General features: G+C 46.0%; 1 protein-coding gene across 2 annotated transcripts in view; it reads left to right on the top strand.

Annotated features, from left to right (window-relative positions):
* LOC124288870 (broad substrate specificity ATP-binding cassette transporter ABCG2-like) overlaps positions 1–25,894 on the top strand; it is a 59,322-nt gene extending 33,428 nt beyond the window's left edge. The window contains exons 14-18 of one of the 2 annotated variants that reach the window (XM_046725441.1): positions 15,176–15,330; positions 15,588–15,677; positions 17,913–17,974; positions 18,424–19,497; positions 25,643–25,894. In XM_046725441.1, the coding sequence (XP_046581397.1) occupies positions 15,176–15,330; positions 15,588–15,677; positions 17,913–17,974; positions 18,424–18,574 (458 nt within the window). In that variant the 3' untranslated portion in view covers positions 18,575–19,497; positions 25,643–25,894. Of the gene's footprint in view, positions 1–15,175; positions 15,331–15,587; positions 15,678–17,912; positions 17,975–18,423; positions 19,498–19,634; positions 20,091–25,642 lie in introns of those variants that run through there. The other variant, XM_046725440.1, reaches the window with a different exon arrangement.
* Positions 25,895–26,867: the final 973 nt, after the last annotated feature.

Genomic DNA, 26,867 nt, shown 5'->3' with positions numbered 1-26,867 from the left:
TGAGATCTTACTGTCAGTGAGTGCTGTAGAAATACGCTCACTTACCGTGTTCAGCTTTGCTTCAGCCAGAATCCTGATCTCGTCGTGTTTCAATGCCTTCCGGTGCATAAACACCAATCCAGCCAACCCTGACAACCCAGCTGTTATTTCGATGCCTAGCACTGCGGGTGCGGCTATGATGGTAGCCAACAACCCAATACCTACTGCCCCTAACCCCATACTGGCAGCCATAAGGGCGGTATCAACCCCATCCACGACATTGGAAGCTCTATGGTACTTCTTATACAATGCTGCCCGTGTGTCGCGGTCTTGTTCTAGTTGGCATTTTATGCCGCATAACTGGCTCAAGTGGAACCCGTATACGGCTTCCAGTGGCTTCGGGGCTTCCTCCGCGACTGGGTATAGCCCCATCCTGTGCGTATATAATATATCTTACCAGATATTTTTTAATTGGGCTTTTGTTAATAGTCGATCAACGTACTTGAGGCTTATAAGGTTTAGATTCTGGTATATGAAGATAATAGGTAACTTTTGGTCTATACTAACCCCAGACAGGTCTATCGAGGGGGGCAGTAATCTCAGTGGGTAGTCCACCAATTGTATGACGATACGGCAACGTATGGGGTTTAATACGGTGTCATCCCAATGTACTGTCACCCCAGGTAAAAGGCGCAGGCCTGACCCATTAGCAGCGTTCCTTAGCAGGACTTCTATGATGAGTGTGGAGTCTGGTTCCATAAATAATTCGGCATCGGACTTCAACTCTGACTCCACAGGTGAAATTAACAGGTTGCCCGGGTAGAGTGGTGTTGGGGTAATTAGCACCTCTCCATAACTCGGTATGAAAGATGTGAGGGTGAAGCCGGTGTTCTTAATTTCGGTTACACGGAGGGATTCGTTTAAAGAGATGTAAGGTGAGGTGAGGATTATGTTGATCAGCCATTTGGGTTCTTTAAAGGATGCCAGAGGCTGCCGTATGTACACGCCGTCTCTTAATAGCAGGACGTACAAGGCGTCTTCCTCGCCGGGCAGATCGAACCCCTTCGTGTCTCCTAGATCGTTAAGTGTGACGTTGGAGCGATCGACTATTGCTGCCCGCCTATACACGTTATCTTTCAAGCGTAGGACATACAAGGCGTCTTCCTCGCCGGGCTGATCGAATCCCTCCGTGTCCCCTAGGTCGTTAAGCGTAGCGTTGGGGTGATGACTGGTCATTGCTATAATGCTATTACGAGATAATTTCCAACTGTTTTTCTGATAATAGTTCAGGGGTGCACTTAACTCCCATGAAGTGTATGTTGTCGGGTAGGAAGATCTCGGTTAGTGATATCGTGTCTTCCACGATCACGGTGACTCCCTGCAGACTGGTTTTGGAGCCGACACCCACCCGCACGTAAACGGTGCAAACGTGATACTGGTGTCATTTCGCCCACCCGAGTTTGATCCCCTTCACGATTTCGACCTCATCCCGCGATGGTTCCCCTAGGTAGACTTTGATGATCAGAGTGGCGTTCTCCGGTAGGCTCGCCAGGACGTTGACCACGCCAGCAAATTCAGACACCAACTGCAATTCACGTCTGGCACTCCCGGTTTACTCTATAGCATGTGGGCTGCCATACTGGCGACTGGGCTGATGACTACGCTTCGCCTCCTCTGAGCGGGACGTAAGCCACGAGCAGGGTTCCGTTGTTCACGACTTTGTTTAGGTAGTTGTCTTTGTTATCCGTGAACACGTAGGGGGAGCCGAGCTTAATATTGAGAAACCAGTCGCCTTTAGCGAGTAACAACACCCACTTGTTGTCGTCGTTGAAGACGAGCGTATATGGCTTGTTTCGGGCGACGGTAGTGCTCTCAACATCTTCTAAGTCGAACAGTTTGCCCCCGAACGATGGGTATATTATCCATTTATCATCCCCGGTGGTGACTAGGGTGTACCGAGTGTTGACTGTCGCTCTTGTGGTATCTACTATATCACCTAGGGCTCCACCGGAGGGACTTCAACGCGTTTGTAAATGTTGTTTTCAGTTGCAAGGCGTACAATTTACCATCTACTCCGGGGCGTCGAATCCGCTGCGTGTGTCCCGAGGTCGGAGATCCCCACATTGACGATTTTTTCACCCCGGGCCCTTGTGCGCTGGTCATTTTATGTGAAGCGTTAAGCTGAGGTATCCTATATTCACGGGATTATGATTTATATCTAACACCGATATTATCAGCTCAGGGATGTTGCCCTGGGTTAACCTCTTATACTGCCGCAGTGAAAACGACTCGGTTCTACCGTCGTTGTATTTCTCCGCTTTCACCGGTACTGCTCTCAGTATCGTGGAAGGGTGGCCACCTTGAATGTTGTCCGTTGTGCTCACCTGACCGAGATGAATGCACAGCTCTCGGTACGGTACTAGGTCGGGTAACTTCGTGCCTGTGACGGTAGTCGTTGGTTTTATCTCGTCCGGCGGCATACCGAGTGTCCTCGCCAATGGTCGGCCGAGCCTCAAGGAGTTTCTTCCGTTGTTGATTAACACCACTGTGCCGTTTGAGTCGTTCATCTTGAGTTCGGCTCCAAGGGGCTTGAAGACCTCATCGCTTAGAGAGCACACGCTGTAGTAGCCGTCAGTTATCTGGTTGCGGGCGCCACTGGCGAACAGCTTATTGTTGTTGACGTTGATGTTAGTCCATCGCGGTAGGTAGGTGATATCGCAGAGTGCGACTTAGAGTTGACCCGACGTGTTATCGATCGCGTGCATCAGCTGAAGGGCCTCGCCGCTCGTTATTCCTGGAAGTGTTATGTACATGTTAGAGTATATATGCTCATTATATAATAGTTTTAAAATGTACCCCAAAGGAGGAGCATCCTCCCATGGAGTGTTTTACCCTAAACTGGATATAGATTTCCCACACAAGATCGTGGTCGCCGATGGGCTGTATTTCAACGCCCAGTTCATAGATGTGTTCGACCGGTATAGGTTTTCGGTGACTAACGCTAAGGTAGTTCATGCTTGGTTCAACAAACCGATGCAGTTCTGGCAGAATCAACTCAACTTAGCCGTGTGGTGCGCTACAACGGGGTGTGGTGTGACATTGACCGACACTCGGCGTGGGCCACTGAGTCAGTCTGTGTTCACGTTCCACGTGTACTACTAGATCAGACGTATCCTCAATGAGATCAGCGCCCCGCTCCCACAGGACAAGGCGTGGAACGCAGTAAACAACCAGTATGATAGACGGGCCTACGAACGTATTTGCAACAAATTCGAACTACACCCGAAGGCGGATTGGCGTTTGCCGGGACCGTACCACGGGTTCGGTTTCCCCATCGTTCACAACATGCCCCTCGTGGATGCCAGCGAGAAGATGAAAGAATAGAGTTACAAGTCGTATCATATCACAACAAACGAGTGGGATGACCGTTACATGGCTTTCGACAACAGCAAGGATTACCGAGTCTGGAGGTTCGAGCAGGGGGCAGCGGATGACTGGAAAAAGTTCATGTTGGACATGTCGAGAGGGTTTACTCGTGCCGGTGTAATCAGATTGAACGACTCGATTCGAACATACGTGTGGGCGCTGTTGGGTGCACAGACGCAAACGCGTTCCAACATCCTCGGTAAGGGGACTGCTTACGACGCTCAGAAACAGTTCGTTGTTAACGTTGAGGATGCTATCAATGCTCCAGTTGATCTCCCGAGTGCCATCAAACGCTACCAAGACGTGTTGGAATACGCCAGGTCGAAGGTCGACTACGTCTTCGACGTGGGACTGTATATGGCTCCGAGCGAAATGCAACTGAGAGTAAAAAAAGTGGTGGGCTACAACAACGAAATCGTCATAGCCACTGCGGACCAAAAGTTGGGCGTCAACCCCGATGTCAACGTCCACCACATCCCACCACCCACGACCGGTGAAACGGGTGTAGTAAGCGCCACCCCCCGAGTCCAGGGCTCAACCAACACCCCCTGTGGGGTCACACACACACCTGCAGCAGCACATCGACCGTAAAACAGCCCTGGTGGTTGGTGGGGTCGTGGTCGGGGTGGAACTTATTTGGTTAAAAATTCCTTAGCCGCTACGTATACCAAACCTGCCACAGCGACGATTGCTGTCCACAGGTTTTGACTAAGCCACGTGGCAGTTTTAGCCAGAGCGCTCAGCAACCACGAGACGATGCTACCCAGGATGCCGGGCAGGGCTTCGGCGGCCTTACCAGCCAGTTTAGCCAGGGCCTCCCAGAGTTTTTTTATCCAGTCTTTGACGCCACCTGTGGGTGTTGGTGTGCCACTGCCGCCAGCAGGCGTGGGGGTACCCCCTGTCAATGACACCACCAGGGTTGATATGATGAAGCCCAATGCAGTCAGAATGCTGGCGATGGTGATGCCTTGCTCCCGGAACAGGACTCGATCAACGGTTTCCCGCGCACGGCTGATCTGGGATCGAAGCTGGTCTCGGAAGGAGGATGCCGTTTCCAACCGGGTCTTCCTTTCCTCTTCCAAATTACGTATTCATTCCTCGATGGTGGCTTTCAGAGACTCGTCCTCCGTTTCACCGAGTTTGACCTTTTCATGGGCGATGTGGTCGTCTATCGCGTCCAGTTTGGCCGTGTTGTTCACGAGATGTCCGCGAATGGTTTGCATGGCCTTGTCCAGCCCCCGCAGTTCCCGAACGGTAAATTCGAACCCGGGTAAGGGTTTGTTATGGTAGGTGGCCAACAGCTTTTCAATGTTATCAGTCATGTCTTGATCCGATGTAAAGCCCCTGGCGTCTTGCAGATCTTGAACGGCCTCCGGGAAGCTTAGGCCGTGCGCCACCGTAATCTATGAAGCCTAGTTCATCAGCGGATAAATTCACCCCCATGGCGACTGCCGCGAGGTGTTGATAAGGCAAGCGGTTCTCTCGTGCGCTTATTCATGAGATCGATCTCGAGGCGATCCCTCAGTCGCAGCGTGCCCTTGCCATCGACAAAAAACTTGGAATAGTCTCGCCCCCACTGCTCGACGTAATTTTTATCCCCTTTTAAGCCATCGTAAAACCCGTTGCTTCACGAGTTCGTTGCCTTGCGTGAACGAGGTTTCCTCCTCGTCGAATGCCTGGGCACTATCATCCCACATATCATCCATAGGTATGTCCTCATGACCGCCTTCAGCCATTATTTAATATTAAGACTTATATATTTCATTTATATAACAATGTATGGCAGGAAGCTAGATCCGTTCGAAGATCAAGAGAGCCTCTAGCGCCAGAGCCGTCGCCAGTCGGTGACCATCACCAACAATCCCAGCAAGATAGACCAGAATCAAACGCTGCTGGTTAGATTCCCAAACCTGGGTGAGAATGACCTTATCGTACCAGGCACGGTTCGACTGGCGTTCAACCTCACGCTGACCTCCAACAACGCGACAAACGCGAGCTAGTGCGAAGCGTAGGTCGAGCCATCATCAAGAAAACCACCATCAAGATCAGCGGTAACGAGGTGCTGAGCATCGGCGACAGCGGCGTGTTTCACTGCTACGGGGACCTCTGGAAAAGCGAGGAGAACGCGTCAATGGCGTGTACCAGGGCATCAGCAAATCGACCGGTTGGCGCATGGGATACGACTTCACGCCAAGACCAGCTAGACAAGATCACGGACGGTGAAAAGGCCATCGCCTGCCGTCACGGGAACAGGTTCTGCGTGCGGCTTTCGACTTCGAGTTGCTCACGGAACACAGCGCCCGCTTTACCAGGCAGCTGGGTGATAGGCTTGAATCACGAGCTCACGCGTTAAACGACTACAGCAAAGTCGATGCGTCGCCCGAACGGTGATGAGGCCAGTTACACCGTCGACAACATCTCTCTGGAGTTCGACATGGTCACTAGCCAGGAGCTGGCCAGGCAGGTTCGAAGCCAGTACGCGGGGAAGGTGGCCATCCTGTACGATCGCATACTGCGGCATAGATCTGTCGTGCGGGATAAGGACGACACTGTGTGGAATATCAATCTGAACGTGCCGGCGCGATCGATGAAAGGTATCCTTGTCGTCCCCGTGTAGGATTACGAGCCGTTCCGAAGGGACAGCAAGAAGTTTTTCAACCCCGAGATTGAAAAGGTGGAAGTGACCATCGAGGGCGTGCCAAACCAGCTGTTCAGTCATGGTATGAGGGCATACCAGCAGTGGGATGAGATAAAAAAGCTACCGGCCATCAAACAACACCCATACATAATGAAAGACTTGGACCTATCCTCCGTGCAGATCGGTGAATACCTGACCACCAAGTACGCGCTTTGGTTGGACATGCGATCCACGGATGACGATAAACTGCATGGTAGCGGTCGCCGCATCGACAACGGCAGCGCAGGGAATTACAATCCAGATTACCAAGAAGGCTCAACCCGCTGGCAAGTTGAAATTATATCTGTACGTGATTATGGACGCGCAACTTAATATAGACAATGGGAGATTCGTGCAAGCCATTTATTGATTTGCCCCGCGACTCACACTGCGCCATAGTGTGCGGGCAGACGGGCTGTGGGAAGACCGTTTTCGTGCTGGATATGTTGGAGGGGTACTACCGGGATGTGTTCGATAACATCGTTATCATGTGCCCTACCCTGCACATGAATAGCACGTACACAGGAAGACCTTGGGTGATGACGGACCCGGACGTACACAAAGTCGACCCGGGGACACGTCTGCAGGACTGGTTGAAGGCTTATCACAACAAATTTAAAGGGGAGTCAACGCTGTTCATACTGGACGACTGCAGCGCTAATCGTGAGATAACAAAAAAGAGAGACATGCTATCGTACCTGGCCTTCTCTGGCCGGCACGCAAAGCACAGCGTCTGGGTACTAACGCAGAAGTTCAACTCGGTGTTGAAAGACCTCAGGGAGCAGACGCGATGGGTGGCCTTATTCCACTGCAAGGACAGGGATTCATTCGAGGAGTGTTTGAGAGAGAACGATGTGATGAGCAAATTAGAACGGGAACGGGTGAAGAAACTGCTCGCTGAAACTAAACATGCTAAGCTCGTGCACAAGACCGACCAACCCGTGGCCTATAGGGTGTTTTAGCTTAGCAATGCTTAGCAAATGCTTAGCGTTTAGCACTTATCAGTTATAGTTATGGTTATTTTTGAAGTGTTCGTCGTGTGCAACTTAACCTTCATTTCTCTGTGTTTCGCCTACACCGTGTATTATATTGTTAAAACTAAAACTTGCTTGTTACATTATAAGATGGAGTGTGATGAACTGCTCGAACAACTGTTGGTGCCAGGGGACGATGATAAGCGAGGGGACGATGATAAGCGAGAGAGACTGGTGGCGTTGGCAGTCGTTGGCAAAGCCAAACATTACTTTGGAGACTACACTCCCGATAAAATTCACAAAATGTCAGCCGAAGAAATCGATAAGCTGTACGCGAGATACGAGGCTAGACTCGGGGCCGAGATGACGAAAACTATAGGATCGGCTATACCAGATATACACTGGTATTGCGTCATACTTCCTTCCCATTCCCCAGGAACGCCGACTTTACCTGTGGGAGGCCCTTGAGAAAGACCCTTTTATTGAACACGCCTTGAGCTCTATCAGCTGTGTGCTGTACCACAAATACGGTATGTTGTTAGGCCCGGTGACGGCGGCGATTATCACGGCAAAGCATTGCCAATTTAAGGAGGGGAAAAATAATAATAATAGTATAGATGGATACTGCACAGGAGGAGACCCCCACGTTGGGGAAACCCCAACTGGAGGAGACCCCACCCCAACTGGAGGTGAACCATCCCGAGGTGACCCCTACAGTCACCAGGCAGAAGAACCCTAAGAGAGTAGCTGCCGGTTAAAAAAGGTGGTGTAACCAACATAAAAGTATCCCGTGGAACCCGGCTCCACTCTTGTTGATTGCAGGCGCAACTGCTGCCGTGGCTATCTCATGGTTATATACACGACCCAGGGAGCCCAGGGAGGAACCCCCGCAATTAGAGGTCAACCCACATATCATGTTATAAAATATATATTTTTATATCATATACATAATGTCTGAGGGGAAAACGTTCGTCAACGACGCATACCACGCCACCGTGGTCGCCAGTCTAGCTGTAGGGTGCGCTTTCGGTTGACCAAAATGGTGCTTAAACAACCGACTATCAAGCTAGGTTTCAACCTGCAGGATATGGGTATGCTCATAATGAACCTTGGTATGGCGATGGCCACCAAGGACATCCTAGTAAAACAAGGGATCCTACCGGAAAATATTATGAAGTAAATGTAATTATATATAGGATGGCTCACGATCGCCATGATGGTCGGTGGGCGTTAGTAAATGCCCTGGCATTTTCGGGGAGTAATTTCCTCTTCTCGAAACTACGAGAGTCACACGCGGCTGAGATTCAGGCAGAAGCGTAAAGCGGCGCGACCTTGCTGTGGAGCGATTACAAGCTGCACAATCCGAGTGCAGCGAAGAAACGCGTGTTCAGAGGATCGATTTCATTAACGAACAACTCAGGCGTGAGAGCCATGCCGTTAAAACATTCCACGATGTCGACGACGCAGCGAGAGAATACTACCTACTAACAGGTAAACAGCTAGAACCACTACATAACCCCACACTCGCTCAGTACTACACACCATCCAAGGGGCAAATGGACCGGGAACTGGTCTTTATCGCGCTGGGTATAGCAGCGACTGCGTTGGTTGCAAAACAATTAGACTAAGTGCTCATATAAGTATACCAAAGATGAGACCTGCTCCGTACCAATGCGAATACATACTTATGGGGAAGAAAGAACCCTGTGGTAGGAGATGCAGGACTGAGGGGTACTGTTGTTTCCACATGGGAAGCCCTAACTACACGTGTTCTGTGTGTGGTATAGGGGTGAAAGGGCACTACTGCCTATGCAAAGCTCCGCGGACAAACGTAGTCAGGCATCATCTCAACTACGAGAATAAAAAGGCCTACATAAAGAGCGTGAGAAGCCTTCTCAGGATAAGTCCCCAATTAGAGACTGTGCACACCTAGGTATAACTATGTTTGTGGAAATTGAGCCCAGGGAAAGTTGCCTGAGAAGCTGGCAGATGGATGTGGGGAAAAGTATAGATATCAGTGTCCTCAAACCCATGATTGTTAGTGAACTATATAAGGGGTGCTCGTTTACAATCATGGTGAAAGTAGGGTTTGATGTGCCGTGGGCTGGGCACACTTGGAATTACTTTGATGGGGGGCGAGTAGATGTGCATGGGGAGATAGATATACTTGTTGACGACTCGTTGCAAGTAATACAAAACACCCTACTATGATGCGCATGTTCCGGTTGGGTCGAGGAAATAATCGATAAGGTCTATCTAGATATTTACTAAAGCGCCTCACTATTTTTTATCAAGGTTGTAGGAGTTACCTCCCTTGCCAGCGGCCCAATTAGAGATTGATATACTTAGGTGTGTACGCAACTATGACTACTATTCGTGAGCTCAAGCAGATCGCCAGGCAGCGGGGTATGATTGGTTACTCTCGAATGAGGAAGCCAGCCTTGTTGCGTTTACTAGGCCTGCAAGCCCCTCCCACGGTAGAACAATTAAAACTCCGAGCAAAAGAGCTGGGGTTCACGGGTTATTCCAACCTGGGGAGAGCCGGGTTAGTCGCATTGTTATCACATGACCCCGTAGCGCTGAACGGTCGCCTTCAGCTCCCCACTGTAAAACAACTAAAAGCCGAGGTACGCGATTTGGGGTTAGGTGGATATTCCCGTATGAGGAAACCACAGCTTGTAGAACTATTACGGCAGAATAGAGCTATTGACCTACAGTTCATGCCCACTGAGCGCGCTGTAGGTAACTATTTGAGAGGCTGGCGCATGCATGTTGATAGGAACATAGACATCGCAGATATCAAGCCTCTGATCGCTGATAAAGTCAATCAGGAACTAAACAATCTGGGAAGTATAAAGTTTCAGATCACAGTGAAAATGTCACTCGATAAGCAGGTGAACGTGGGGGGAACTGAGTACGTTCAGCCTTACTTCCGAGGTAAACAGGAAATCGTGACTCATACAGAGACCATAGACGTATCAATCGATACCAGTTTTCAGCAGATACGAGAATACCTAGAACGCTACACACACATGGGGTCCGGGTGGGTTGTTGATAAAATCGATAATGTCTATCTAGACATAGCTAACTACGTGCCGTTCAGAGGCAGGTCATACCTAGACTTGCCCCCCTACTATAAGAAAAAACAGGCCATGGTCAACGTCAAGAATAGAGGAGACGATTGCCTGAGGGTAGCTATCAGGTCAGCCTTGTTTCCAGAAAAACAGAATGATATAGCCATAAACGTATTAGGGCACGAAGGCAACACAACAATAGTACACAGGGTCAGCCCAGCGTTGGGGAAACCCCAACTGTTGGGGGAACAGGGGGGGAACCCCCACGCCACGTTATTAATATATTCATGATCCAGCGAGGTGAAAAGTATCACTACACGTGGATAAAACATCTCAGTCAGTTGTTGCACGACCAGTCGAAACACGTTGGGAAAAAACACTTTTGTGTGCGATGCCTGCACGGTTTCAGCCGAGCTGATTTATTAGAATCCCACCGGGAGGATTGCCAAGGTGTGGGGCAGACGGCCATACGAGTCGACATGCCTAAGGAAGGTGACAATATCCTAAAATTCGGCAACCACAAGAACCAAATGTCTGTGCCTTATGTCATATACGCCGACTTTGAAGCCTTGGTCAAACCCGTTGAGGTTGCCGGGGGTACCCCCACAGGTGAGAGCTTCACACACAAAACACAGGAGCATGAGGCCTGTGGGTTTGGATACGTGGTCGTCCGATGTGATGGGGAAACGAAAGCTCCCGTAGTGTATAGGGGTCCCGACGCGGCTGAAAAGTTTCTTAAAAGTGTTTGCAGGAGGAAGAAAAAACTATCAGGAATGCACTGTATACAGTCGCTCCAATGCGTATGACCCAAGCCGACCGGCTAGCTCACGCCTGTAGCATTAAATGCCACGTGTGTGACTCACCACTGAACGGTGATTCGGTGAGAGATCACTGCCACGTCACCGGTAAGTATAGAGGCGCCGCTCACAGCGCGTGTAAGCTCAAGCTTAGAATCACCCCCAAGACAATAAACATCCCCGTGGTCTTCCACAACTTGAGAGGGTACGACTCTCACTTGATCATGCAGGCCATCGCGAAAGTCAACGGCAACCTGACGTGCATCCCCAATAACATGGAGAGATACATCTCCTTCAGCTTAAACGGCCTTAGGTTCATCGACTCGGTTCAGTTCCTCCTGTCGTCACTCGACAGTCTGGTCAAGGCCAACGATACCTTCCCCATCACCGATCGATACACCGACGCCGAGACTCGACCCTGCTGATGAGGAAGGGTGTGTACCCCTACGAGTACATGGATGGTAGGGCCAAGTTCGCCGAGACCCGACTGCCCCCCATCAGAGAATTTTACAGCAACCTGACCGACTCGGCAATCACCCAAGACGATTACTCGCACGAGATTAACGTATGGAATAAACTGGGCTGTAAGAATCTGGGTGACTATCACGACCTGTACTTGAGGACAGATGTACTGCTGCTAGCCGACGTGTTTGAGACGTTTAGGCGGATGTGTTTTAAGCAGTATCAACTCGACCCTGCATGGTACTACACCAGCCCAGGTCTGTCGTGGGATGCATTGTTGAAAAAGACCGGAGTTAAGTTGGAATTGCTCACCGATTACGACATGCACCTATTCATTGAGAAAGGCTTGGGAGGTGGGATTTCCATGGCTACCAAACGATACGCGAAAGCAAATAATCAATACGTGAAGGCCTACGACCCGAGCAAGCCAACCAATCACATTCTCTACCTCGACGCCAACAACCTGTACGGCTGGGCCATGAGCCAGTATCTACCCACAGGGGGATTCGAATGGACATCGCACGAGGTCGATGTTATGAGCATCGCGGGACGATTCGAACAAAGGTTATATCCTCGAGGTTGACTTGGAATACCCCAAGGCATTACACACATCACACAACAGCTACCCCCTGGCCCCCGAACGTATGAGGGTTAACCCAGACTGGATGTCTGAGTACCAACATAACATAACTCGTGCCCAACTTAATGAATAAGACCAAGTACATCGTTCACTATCGCAACCTACAGCTGTACCTGTCGTTGGGTATGAGGCTGACCAAAATACACAGGGTGCTCGTGTTCAACCAGAGCCCCTGGATGGAGCCTTACATCAGAATGAACACAGACCTCCGAAAGCTTGCCACCAGTGACTTTGAGAAAAATCTCTACAAGCTCATGAACAACTCGGTGTTTGGTAAGACTATGGAGAACCTGAGGAAACGCGTGACCGTGAAGCTGGTTCGGTCGAATGAGGAAGACAAGCTCAGGAGGCTGATAGCCAGCCCGGCATTCAACCGTAGCAAAATATTCACCGACGACCTAGTTGCCCTACACATGAAGAAAAGCCACATCAAATTCAACCGGCCTGTTTACGTGGGGATGAGCATCCTCGATTTATCCAAACACCTGATGTACGACTTTTTACTACAACAACGAACTGAAAAACGGTACGGCGACAGGTGTGAAGTGCTGTACACTGAAACGGATTCCCTGCTGATGGAGATTCGAACCGAGGACGTGTATGAGGACATGAAAAAACGCCTCGATTTGTATGACACCAGCGACTACCCCAAGGGCCATGCCATACACAGCACGGTAAATAAAAAGGTCCTAGGTAAGATGAAGGACGAGTGTGCTGGCACGCCCATAGCTGAGTACATAGGTTTGAGACCCAAGATGTACTCCATCCTGAAGGCCGACAATGGTGAGATCCGAAGGCGAAGGGGTGTTAAGAAGTGCGTGGTGAAACAACACATCAAACACGCCAGATTCAAGGAAGCCCTGTTCAAGACCCGTACCTTTAGGCATAAAATGAACACGCTTAGAAGTGATGGGCATAGGATATACGGACTGACTATAAACAAGACGTCCCTGTGGACACTAAGCATTGGATAGCTATTGATGGGATCAACACGTACGCGTACGGGCATGAGAAAATTGAACCAAGAACATAGGTGTATATGTAATTACCATACCCTGTCGGGGCGACATGTCACGGAACCAGAGAAAGTTTGAGGCTATTTACTACAGCCCGCGTGGGTACTGGAAAGGAGCTAGCGCTGTACATAAGCTGGCTAAAATGGCGCGAGTACCCCCGGAGGAGGCCAAAGCGTGGCTTGAAAAACAAGCCCTGTGGCGGATCTATTTACCGGCACCACGCTACGTGCCAAGAAGGAAGTTCGGTATTAACATACCCAATAGCAGTGTAGGAAAGATAGCCCGTCCCAACGTCCGAGACGGGTGAATTTTGTGGAGGACGGGTTAAAAAAAATCTAGTCCGTCCTCATGTCGGGTCAATTTGAGCAAACCAATGACATATATATAATGATTATAACCTTTTTGAATATTTACTGCCAAAGGTGTTTTATTTATATTTGGAGGACAGGCTAGATTTTGGCAGGACTGGTAAATAATTTGACCTGCCAGTCCTGTGGACAGGCTAGATTTTCTACATCTTTCCTACACTGCCAATAGCGTTCACCAGGCCGACCTCCTGTTCCTACCCCATGATAAGAGGTACAAGTATGCCTTAACCGTCGTGGATGTGGCCAGTTGCTACAAGGAAGCCGAACCCTTGACCGCGAAAGACTCGGCCCAGGTAGCCCGCGGATTCGAACGCATATACAAACGCAGCCCGCTGACGTGGCCAACAGAGCTGCAAGTTGACCCCGGGCGGGAGTTCATGCATATGGGTGCCATGTCACACCTGCTGGATAAACACGACACCAAGGTCAGGCGTGGCACGGTCGGAGCCCATCGCAGCCAAGCCATAGTTGAGAGATTCAATAGGACTTTGGCTGAGCGCATATTCGAGCACCAGTATGCGAGAGAGATGGCCAACCCGGGGAAACGATCGACTGAATGGGTGGCGCGGCTACCTCAGGTGGTGTCGGACATCAACCATGAAGCCACTCGGCTCACTGGTAAGAAACCGGCAGACGCTATCAAACTAAAATCAATAGTGGCAGAGTCGGCTGCTCCATTGCGTGGGAAGGAGAAACAGATACCAGATAGGGCCCTAGTGAGGTACCTATACCAGCCGGGGGAACACGAGGGTGATAGCCGTAAGCTGAGCCACCGATCCGATATGGTCAGTCAAAACTTACAACATAGATAAAGTGGACATCAAAGCAGACGAGCCGAACTTGTACTACTTGAGAGATGGGCCAGGTAGAGGGTTCGTTAGAGAGGAATTATTGATCGTACCGTACGGTACAATGTTACCTCCTGCCAACGTGGCATAGTGTCACAGTAGTGCCACTTGTGGCCGGGAAGTTAACAAAACAAGTGGCATAGCGGCACAGTAGTGCCAAGTGTGGGCGGGAAATTAACGGGGGCTCAAAAGTAGTAGATACAATGGTGGCGAGATCTAAGGGCCTGACAAAAGCTTTATTTGTGAAATAAGGCTTTGCAGAGGCTTTTGTTGGACTTGATCTCGGACTATCATTATATATACTACTAAGTGTTCCACTATGTTCGCAAGAAGAAGAAGACAAGCAAAAGAGCATGAGTCAGGATAAGTATAAAATATCAATTTTATTCAGAAAATTACATTATTTAGAATATTTCTGCATTAGAGGATATTTCATTCTTTGTGATTGTTTTGAAAATGGATTTATCTGAAACAGTCTTTATGCTGCATAGATCCTCTCCATTTGTCACTACCTGGACACCCACTACACATGTACAGGTGTTATGACAGGTCCTCTCTCTACTTTGTCACTACCTGGACACCCACTACACAGGTGTTATGACAGGTCCTCTCCCTACTTTGTCACTACCTGGACACCCACTACACAGGTGTTATGACAGGTCCTCTCCCTACTTTGTCACTACCTGGACACCCACCCTCTCCCACTTTGTCACACAGGTGTTATGACAGGTCCTCTCCCTACTTTGTCACTACCTGGACACCCATTCCACAGGTGTTATGACAGGTCCTCTCCCTACTTTGTCACTACCTGGACACCCATTCCACAGGTGTTATGACAGGTCCTCTCCCTACTTTGTCACTATCTGGACACCCACTACCCAGGTGTTATGACAGGTCCTCTCTCTACATTGCAGGTCTAAGAAGTGCAGCTGGCTATTTCTTCTACTTCTTGCTGGACCTATTTTTAACAGCACTGGCAGCCTCAGGATTGGCATTTGCCATCAGTGCCAGCGTCCGCATCTTCGCAATCGCCAACCTCCTCATCGCTCTGTGCTATGTGTTTATGATGGTGAGTCCCCATAGTTACCAACACTATATGACAACATCAACCATGCTACGCCTGCTTACTACTGACTGATAATACTTTCTATTTGTGTTAGAACCATCAAAGGTCTATCAAACTATTGTTCCTGTAATAAGGAATGTTTGTAACTTTTATCAACCATTTATACACAGTGATGGAAAATGAAGGTGGCAAGGGAGTATTCATTGCACAAGGTTTTTCCAAGAGGATTTGGAATATAAACCGCATGTGTTTTGTTTCAGTTGTTCAGCGGACTGTTGGTGAACCTGAGCTCCATTGCCGATTGGCTGGTATGGCTGAAATGGTTCAGTATCTTCAGATACAGTCTTGATGTAAGTCCTAATAGGTACATGTGGTATTGAGAGGCAGTGATAATAACCAATTGCAACACTAGGTTAAATATTGTCCAGGTTTTCGCTCCTCCTGTGCAAGTCTTCATCATAGAGCCTAGAGACCCCTGGTACCTGTTGTGGCGACAATGATTGCTTTGTTTCTGTGGCACTTGCATAGGAGGCCTTCCTTAAACAATGAACATGACTTGATGTCCATGCCCAGTTTGTCTCTATTCTCGCTGATCATCCCATGATCCCAGTGGATACCTTTATACAGAGGGACCCAACATAACCAGGCTGCCATAGTGTTGATCTGAATGTATACATGGACCTCATAAATACACATCATCTTGACATGGCTGCTAATCACTCCTGTAGTGAAGCTGTTGTATATCATCAGTCCTGCATGTGTGTTTCAACCTAACCATGATGCACTTCAGTGGTGAGACAGCCGATTGATGTTTAGTTGATTATCACATGCTGAGTGCTTGTCTCCTGATGAATGATGTTTAGTTGATTACCACATGTGAGTGCTTGTCTCCCTGATGAATGATGTTTAGTTGATTATCACATGTGAGTGCTTGTCTCCCTGATGAATGATGTTTAGTTGATTGTCACATGTGAGTGCTTGTCTCCCTGATGAATGATGTTTAGTTGATTGTCACATGTGAGTGCTTGTCTCCCTGATGAATGATGTTTAGTTGATTGTCACATGAGTGCTTGTCTCCCTGATGAATGATGTTTAGTTGATTGTCACATGTGAGTGCTTGTCTCCCTGATGAATGATGTTTAGTTGATTGTCACATGTGAGTGCTTGTCTCCCTGATGAATGATGTTTAGTTGATTGTCACATGTGAGTGCTTGTCTCCCTGATGAATGATGTTTAGTTGATTGTCACATGTGAGTGCTTGTCTCCTGATGAATGATGTTTAGTTGATTGTCACATGTGAGTGCTTGTCTCCCTGATGAATGATGTTTAGTTGATTGTCACATGTGAGTGCTTGTCTCCCTGATGAATGATGTTTAGTTGATTGTCACATGTGAGTGCTTGTCTCCCTGATGAATGATGTTTAGTTGATTGTCACATGTGAGTGCTTGTCTCCCTGATGAATGATGTTTAGTTGATTGTCACATGTGAGTGCTTGTCTCCCCTGATGAATGATGTTTAGTTGATTGTCACATGTGAGTGCTTGTCTCCCTGATGAATGATGTTTAGTTGATTGTCACATGTGAGTGCTTGTCTCCCTGATGAATGATGTTTAGTTGATTGTCACATGTGAGTGCTTGTCTCCCTGATGAATGATGTTTAGTTGATTGTCACACGTGAGTGCTTGTCTCCCTGATAAATGATGTTTAGTTGATTGTCACAGTGCTTGTCTCCCTGAGAATGCTTGTCTCCCTGATGAATGATGTTTAGTTGATTGTCACATGCGAGTGCTTGTCTCCCTGATAAATGGTGTTTAGTTGATTGTCACATGTGAGTGCTTGTCTCCCTGATGAATGATGTTTAGTTGATTGTCACATGTGAGTGCTTGTCTCCCTGATGAATGATGTTTAGTTGATTGTCACATGTGAGTGCTTGTCTCCCTGATGAATGATGTTTAGTTGATTGTCACATGTGAGTGCTTGTCTCCCTGATGAATGATGTTTAGTTGATTGTCACATGTGAGTGCTTGTCTCCCTGATGAATGATGTTTAGTTGATTGTCACATGTGAGTGCTTGTCTCCCCTGATGAATGATGTTTAGTTGATTGTCACATGTGAGTGCTTGTCTCCCTGATGAATGATGTTTAGTTGATTGTCACACGTGAGTGCTTGTCTCCCTGATGAATGATGTTTAGTTGATTGTCACATGTGAGTGCTTGTCTCCCTGATAAATGGTGTTTAGTTGATTGTCACATGTGAGTGCTTGTCTCCCTGATGAATGATGTTTAGTTGATTGTCACATGTGAGTGCTTGTCTCCTTGATGAATGATGTTTAGTTGATTGTCACATGTGAGTGCTTGTCTCCCTGATGAATGATGTTTAGTTGATTGTCACATGTGAGTGCTTGTCTCCCTGATGAATGATGTTTAGTTGATTGTCACATGTGAGTGCTTGTCTCCATGATGAATGGTGTTTAGTTGATTGTCACATGTGAGTGCTTGTCTCCATGATGAATGATGTTTAGTTGATCGTTACTTTGTGTGTACTTGAATCCCTACTGAATGATCACTTTGTGTGTGGTTGTTCCAGGCTCTCAGCATCAATGAGCTCTCTGGTGAGGTTTTCTGTGACAATGGGCCAAATGGTACTTGGTGAGTATATTAATTTACGAATCTATTCAATATTACTTTGGGTAGAACTAAGTTAGTGTACTAAAACTGTCTTCCAGCTTAAAGTGTAATGAGCAAGTAATTGAGGCTTGATTTGTCACAAGCATTCGGCATCCACCTCGTATTGTAAAGTTATTTGTGATGAAAATATATTTGTTGTGGCCTTAGGTATGTCTTTTCAAACAACCAGTGATGCTGTTACACCAGCAGTGTGTATAAATCTCGTATCCCACCAGCTGGATCCATGGGACCGGTGTGTCAAGGGTGACGTAACTCCCAACCTCGGTACACTCACTGAAACCAGTCCAATCACAGTAGAAACAGGCCTTCTCACATCAAAACCATATCTTTAAACTGTAGTGGGCATCCTGTTTACCTGGTAATGTGTATGTTTGTCAGTTGTATGCCAATGGATGTGTATGTTCCCACAGCACAACAGGGGATGAGTATCTCAGCCAGCAAGGTATCGCCTACGAGACGACATGGGACTTGTGGGTACCCCAGGTGGCACTGGCAGCTATCTCCCTCGGCTTTCTAATTCTGTCCTATATACAGCTGCGTCGCCTCAAGAAGCTCAAATAATACATCTTCCAGTGTGAGCGACATATTGGTGTATGTAGACTTTGTGGCAGTACAAACGGAAGCTCCACTCACCATGTACGGGTGCACCTAATCAGAGGACTATAGTTTTGTACATATTTTTTGTGTTGATGTTGGGATAAGTGGTTTAGTATAGAGCAGCATGCAAATCTAAGAATGTTGTTTAAGATAAATAAAAAAATCATCTTACTTTCCTCAGGGACAGATGTACTGCTGCTGACAATGAGTAATTGAAAATGGTTGTACAGTGGAACTGTATAGTATATAACGAGTGAATATAGTTTTATTGTCTTTTGCTTCTTTGTTTATTCAACAGTTGTCCAACAACATTTTGTTGATTTTGTATAGTTTATTTGGTTGGATGTTTCAGACATCATCTTTGTGGAATCCGAATGGTTGTGATTGTTTGGTGTGGAAGCTTAATGTGATATTTGGTTAGACCTGACATCGGAGTGTCAAAACCTTTATATGTATTTTGTTCTTCAGCAAATCCTCTTTGAACTTCATAGAGAAATTAACTTTGAGGTATTTGTATTCATTTTTACAGAATTTATTTTTTGTGTACCTTAGCTCACCTGAGTGAAAGTCTCTGAGCTTATGTCATGACCTGGTTGTCAGGGGTGAAACACCTGGAGTAATGCCTGTGATTAGAAACATTATACTCATGTATATGGTATATCTTAGGCTTTGAATGGATACTTGTGGAAAATATTGCAAAAATGTTCTACAATAGTACATTCCTTTATTTTGAGATTAAGACACATAAGGTACAGTCAGTGGCTTGTTTCATAGTTTCATGACAGCAACAATTGTTTAGTTGCTATTGACATAGTTGAACTACTGTGCCTTGGTGCTAGATTTTGTGACCATAACCTTACTTATATATAGAATCATAAAAATAATTTGTGTCTCTCTCTCTCTCTCTCTCTCTCTCTCTCTCTCTCTCTCTCTCTCTCTCTCTCTCTCTCTCTCTCTCTCTCTCTCTCTCTCTCTCTCTCTCTCTCTCTCTCTCTCTCTGTCTCTGTCTCTCTGTGTGTGTGAGTGTGTGTGTGTGAGTGTGAGTGACATTTCAAAGTAATAATAATAATATTGTGTTGGTTTATATAGTGCCAAACTCCACACCAGTTATACTCATAGTGCTGACAATGAATAGCACAGCGCATTATTACAAGGGATAACCCAAGCTGCCTGTTACGCGCTAGAAGGTTATAGTCACATGACTTATCCCACCGGGTACCCATTTTCTGCTGGGTGAACAGAGGCAATTGTGCACAAACTCACTTGCCTAAGATGAGACCACATGTATCACATCTGGTTTGTTGTGGGGCAGGACTGAAGTCCTAGAAACTCTCAGGAGTCAAGCTGCCAAACACGTCACTCTTAGGGACATCATGTTGTAATAATAACATTGATCTAAAGTTTTTGCATGAGTGTCAGTTTATATATATTCCTTTCCTTATTTTTTAAAGTTTTGTCAATAAAATAAATTTCATACAAACGACAATCATGTTCAGACTGGGAAATGTTAAACGCAGACTATTTTACTCAGGCTTTTACATAATTTGATGAATAGCCTGGCAGTCAACATTCTTAAATTTGTTCTAACATTGTTAAATTGCTTCCGGGTCAACAGAGTGAAGGAACAGGGGAGTTAAATCTAACTATACTTGTTGAATTACATGTCCGCCATGTGGAATACTTGCGCGGACTTACCTCCCTTGCTTTCATTAACCCACTACGCCAGAAGTGTTGTTTTGGTGTTTTTTTTGTAGAATATATTTTACGAAAAATTGTAACTATAACGATGGCAAATAAGAACAATAATCTCCAACTCCGATAATCTCTAATGGTAAAATTAGGTAATATGGTATATTTTCTAAATCTATACTTATGCTTGTTTCTCCACTCCTTTAAACCGGAAGTCGGCAGGGGTAATGGAGGCGAAGAACGATTTGTCATGCCACGAGTGATAGTTCCTAGTAACTAAGGTAATCTAGACAGTGTTTTTAACTTTCAAGACTCATCCACTTCCGGGTACTAAGGCTGCTTTGATAGTGAGGAAAGATATTAAATCAACTCAGGCTGAAGTAAATCAAAAAATGGCCTCCACATCCTCGTGATCTTGATCCTGTAAAAGAAAATCTGCCAATATCACTCACAACATTTGTGAACACCCTTCTTACTGGTGACAAAGACAAGACTCACTGATCCAAAACCCATCGACTCATACAGTCTCTCTCACAGGACGTCATGTACAATGTCAGCGGTGGAACTTTCTATACTCCCAAACATTTTCTTTTGCCATGGGTTGTAAAGGCATTAACTGGAAATGTTCAGACTTGGCAATGGCATCTCTTATACAAGATTGGAAGAGATCGAAACAGCACTATGCCTTCAGAAGTTAGCTGTAGAGGAAACTGTTGGTATTTCCATTACACATCCATCCTGGTGTGCCAACTACTTTTGCATTTGACAACATTGACAGACTTGAGGAGACACTTAGTGGCGGGGGAACATCTCACAGGGTCAATGGCATAGCAGTGCAAACACAGAGTCTCCAAGTGGAACTACCCAGCAGAGATGACAAGACTGCAGGATGAACACCGACAGATCGTCTCACATTTTGTAAATGGAGGATTTTCAGTCCAAAGATTGGAGAACAACCCATTTGGTCGGATACCAGTTGACCAAACAATTGAAGAGACAATCAACAAAGACACTCAGACTGCTGGGGGAACAAAAGGATTCAGTCTCAAGCCATCTGCTGTGAGTAGGTACTATCTTACTGCTGAACACAGAAGCATAAGTCTTAACCAGCTGAGAAGATTCACAGAGACTCGGGCACCTGACTTTAGTCGCCATGACTTGTAACATTCAAGGATAGTCAAGGATGAATCTGATGTTCAATCCATTGTTAATCTGATGAAAGACGAATGGATCAACCCCTTTGACAGCTGCCCATCTGATCTGATCAGCATATCGACAGGGTCTTGTGCTCCAACAAATGTTGCTCATGATCTTCAGCGAGCCAAACAGCTAGGAGAGTAGGCATACCTTCAATTTTCTGATGAAAGACTTGAGTGCCAGAAAAAGAAGTTTTACGATCATCTTCTAAAACAAAGTCTGAAAACAATTACTCATGTCAACTGCCAAAAAAAGAAGAAAGGGTCAAATACTGCAACAAACCTGAAAGCAGATCACAAGCTATTTGGCCATATGTTACTTGTCGCTCAAAGCAAGAGACTGGATATGCAGAAGGTACTAGCTTTGCCTCTCTGGCCATTACCATGGGCACTAGCTAACAGCGATGGTACAATGAAAAAGACCAACAAAGCAGCTTAGTAAGACATCTTGAAATATCTGTTTCATCGCCAGAGGTCATTCCTGGACCCTCAACATGCATCATAGATGGAATGAATCTAGTACAGAAAACCCATGGTGAGAACAAGACGTTCGGGAAACTGTCACAGTCACTTCTAACATCAGCCCTACATATTGGAACAGGAAGCTACCGCATCGATGTGGTATTTGATGTGTACTATAACAACTCCATCAAGTCAGCAGAGCGAGTTAACCGGGATCAGAGAACAGCCTGGTCTACTGTAACATTGCTTCAGGACACAAGATACGACAGTGAAGACGTCTTCTTACTTCATCAGAAAGCAAAACCAATATCATCCTGTTCATTGTTCAAGACTGGCAGCTAGCTCATTCCAGGGCCAAACTTGACAGAATACTATATGTGACATGTGGAAGCAAGTGCTACAGAATGCCCTCTGAAACTTCAGCTGAAGTTAAATCCTTGCCAGCTACCCAAGAAGAAGCAGACACGCGGATGCTGTTGCATGCTAAACACGCATCTTTGGAATCATCATCAGTTGTCATTTCCTCAGATGACACAGATGTCTTTGTCTTGTCCTCAGCGAAGAGTAGTGACATTGCCACCAATATTTACATCAGAGCTGGTAGAAGAAATCCCCAAAGATTCATTGATATCAAGAAAGTTGCTGCGGTGTTTGGTCAAAGCGTTTGCAAGGCCCTACCTGGACTGCACGCATACACTGGATGTGATACTGTCAGTTCCTTTGGAGGCAGGGGGAAGGTCAATGCATTCAAACTTCCTGTCAACAGCATGGAATATCAAAAGGCTTTCCAGCAACTTCGAAATGAGTGGACTGTACCACCAGATTTGATCGACTCACTACAAGCATTTAAGGGATGTCAATCAACTGTGCTACCACTTATTTGAAGCCAGAAAAGGGGCAATTGAATCAGGGCAATTGCCACCCTGTTTTTATTGTCTATCTATGCACATCCTTAGAGCAAACTATCAAGCTGCAATATGCAACAACTGTCTAGAAGCAGAATATCCAACTCCACAGGCGACAGATGGTCATGGATGGGTGGAAGAAAATGGTCACATAGAGATTTGCTGGATGACAGGACCTCTTGCTCCAGATGCTGTTCTTGAGTTCATTTCTTGCAAGTGCACAACAGTCTGCAAACTGCCAAGTTGTCAATGCCTTTCCAATGGACTGTGACATGTCGGAGCCAGACTTGTGACAAAATGGTATGCGAGGACCCTGACATGCCAGAGAGTGACACTGATAATGAAGCTGATGTTTATGAAGCGGAACAGTTTAAGGAACTTGAAGGTCCTCTCACTCTTTGAAAATAAAGAACTGTCTTCAGAATAAATGAAATGATGAGTTTTCTAAAAAGCTCTAAAAAACTTACAATTTTGACTCATACAAAATCAGGAAAAAAATGATTTAAAGGTATCAAATAACACAACTTGATATTAATTAAATCTTCTTGATATATGATAGCACCAGTTTACCTCCTTTTTTTCATTTACATCCTATTTGTTGAACTTTACTCATGATTTAAACTTGGAATTGACAGTTTTGGAAAAATCCTGTGTTGTTTTTTTGGTGGCCATCATGGATTTAGCCTCGTTCTGAGTTTGAGCTACCAAACCGACATGGCCGTTATACATTTTTGAGACAGAGAGACCATAACCACTTAAAAAACCATAAAAGTGTTTGGGCCCTCTCAGTGGTACCGAAAAATTGTCTGGCTCATGGCCTAACATGAGTTCGCAGAATATTTGGAAGGAAACTTTCTTGTTTCAAGCAACGTATATGCATAAATATGACATGTAAGTAGTCCGAACCATTCTGACAATCTGCTGGAAAACGAATTTCAAATCGTATATTGTACGATTTATGTAGGAATTAAGTACCAAATGTAGAAAGCCGGTACATTCACTGATGGCTAGCTATATATGTAGTGGATATATGTTATAGTTTTGGTGAAAGAAGATACTGTTCGGAGATGACCGATGGTGCCTTCTTCCCCCGGAAAGGCTGTTGCAGTGGGGATGTTGATACCGCTGAGCCAGGCTCGGAGTCTGAGCTCTCTCGGTCTTTCCTTTCCTGTCGTCTCTCTTCAAAACAGACACTCTGGAATCACAAGGAAGCGCCAAACCTGCACGGTCCTCAGCGGTGTCTTCCCAGGTGGAATGGGGAATGTCACAATGCTTGAGAGACTCCTTCAGTGTGTCAGTGTAGCGTTTCTTTGGTCTGCCTAGTGAACATTTGTCTGTAGATAGCTCCCCTCTCTAGCAGTCTCTTTGGGAGGCGACAGTCGTCCATGCGGGGAAAATAGCCAGCCCACTGGAACCATTTTTGGGTACATAGGTACATACTCGATAAGTCAATAATAACAGCCTGTGGAACATTCTATCCTGTGTTAACGAACAAAATGCATTCTGGATCATTTACGATGTACTTCAGTTGACTCTGCCCCTTTTGGTTGCAATAGCTACTGAAGCTTTCGTACAATATTTTCACGGATCTGTTGCAGCGAACTGTCAGCAGAGACTTACTGGTTGGATTTGCTCCTTCGAAGTCTTCAGGTGTCCCCTGCCGTGATATTGCTGGAACATTGTTAAAAGCAGCGTAAAAGTAAACTCATTTACTCACTGACTCCTTCAGGTTCATAGTGGTAGTTACAAGATGTATTCACAAAACTTCAGCAATTGTAACCCATGAAGATCTGGGTCTTCAACGACCCATGCTTGTTGTAAGAACAAACAAACTCCATTTCATAACATCAATTCTTGTGCATGGCAAATTCAAAGAAAACTAAAGAAGTGAAAATATGTTATGTGGTGATACAGGGACTGGGGACACACGTGTACATCACAGGTGTCAAACTAAAATAATCCAGATTTCATTCGGAAACACAAAACCATTTGGTCGAACATCACTGTTATCTCCCTTCGATGGGAAACTCACAGGGAGCTCTTGACTGATATATTGATTTTGGAGCGCGTGTTTTGTCGATGGTTGGTTTCATTAGTAACCGCTGTGGTCATATGAATAGGCCTGAGTACATAGCTCGGGACCAGAGAATTGACGGTTCCGACTTCCTCGCACTGCATATGCCATATTACAAAGAGTATAATCGTACACATCATCACCATGGATTTTACTTCAGTGCGGGATTCAGCCTTCCGTACCATCCATACTTTGTTTTTACAAACACGAGGACGGAATGACGATCGACCACTGAAAAAGATAACACCGCTCCGTGCAGATACTAAAATGTTTCCCGTGATGTAACACTTATAAAGTGTACCATGTACTCAAGATCACCTGAAACACTTGTAGAGCAAATGTGATACGAAAGGGTTGCCACCAGATCGTGTCTTCCATTTCCGCGTTGGCCTCGAACTCACTTCATCGTGCATGCTATCCCTTATTTTCCCTTCCGCCCAACTAATTGTGTAAAACCGCGCCAAGCACTGATAGGTAATCGGTTTATGCAACCCTTTATACAAAGACATTCCTGAGTCACTGCCTTGTATAACTAACTGGCAGTAATAAGGTCAATAAGGTTGAACAGAATATCGAACTGTCGCAATAATAATAAATAATAATACTAATGGCACATGTGCTATATCCACGCCATGAAGGTATGATCAAAGCGCATTGTCTCAAACGATGGTGACAGAGGCAGTTGAGTTTTTCACAATGGTATGAGTTTTAGGTGTGGTGTGTGTGTGCGTGCGTGCGTGCGTTCTTTTCAGGTATAATGCTTGGTGGGTTTTAAGACTGGATTCAAAAGTTTCTAGAGATCGAATCAACTTCAGTGATTCGGGTAGAGAGTTACACAGAGTAGCGGCTGAGACAGAGAAGGTTCTGGAGCCGAAAGTTTTAAGTTTGGTGACAGGCACCTGAAGGAGGTGGTGTTGACTAGAGCGCAGAGTTCTTGAAGGGAAGTATGGGACAGTCAGATCACTCAGATAGGCTGTCCATTATCATGGACAGCTTGGTAAGTGAGCGAGAGTATTTTGAATATGATTCGCTCAGGAATGCGGAGCCAGTGAAGCGGGTGTCCTCCCATTACGCAGACAGGCAGTTCGCAGACGCCTTAAAACAACAACATTTACGGTCCAATGAACAGATTAGCTACTTCATGTTGCCTACACATTATAATGGAATAGTCCAAATAAAAACAAAGAAAAACTTAAGCTTTATTATTTACTTTGAAAGATGGCCGAAAAGACATTAATTTGAATTTTGATTGCTGCAATATAAAAACAGTTGATTTTCATAAACATTCAGTTTAACCTTCTTGTCTAACGGGAATTGGCATCATCGTATTGAAAACATTGTCAAAAAGACATCTAAAATGATTGGAATATTTCCGAGATCAAAGCTCATACTATATAGAACACCAGTTTTTCTTCAGGATTTACTCCCACCTGTAGTAGGCAACCAGACAAACAATGAGTTCAGAGTGAGTGAGTTTAGTTTTACGCCGCACTCAGCAATATTCCAGCTATATGGCGGCGGTCTGTGAATAATTGAGTCTGGACCAGACAATCCAGTGATCAACAGCATGAGCATCGACCTGCACAATTGGGAACCGGTGACATGTGTCAACCAAGTGAGCGAGCCTGACCACCCGATCCCGTTAGTCGCCTCTTACGACAGGTATAGTCGCCTATTTTTTGTTTTTAAATGTTTTAGCAAACCATGTATAAGACTGAGGTACTCATCATCATCTTTTTATTATTTTTTAAATCTTTTCCACACAGGATTAAGCTAAATGATGAGTACACTTCATTGTGATTTATTTAGAATAAATATAAAAGACTGACGCATCATGTCAATGTCTCCATGGGTGTGAGAATGTTTTTCATTACTTCCTTGAATGCCCATTGTATACTATTCAAAGACATAAACTGTTACAATCTTTAGAA

This window comes from Haliotis rubra, unplaced genomic scaffold (assembly GCF_003918875.1).
Source record: "Haliotis rubra isolate DU_JTF1 unplaced genomic scaffold, ASM391887v1 Scf428, whole genome shotgun sequence".
NCBI lineage: Eukaryota > Metazoa > Mollusca > Gastropoda > Lepetellida > Haliotidae > Haliotis > Haliotis rubra.
Note: the sequence above shows the minus strand (reverse complement) of the source record. Positions and strands in the feature narration are given on the sequence as shown.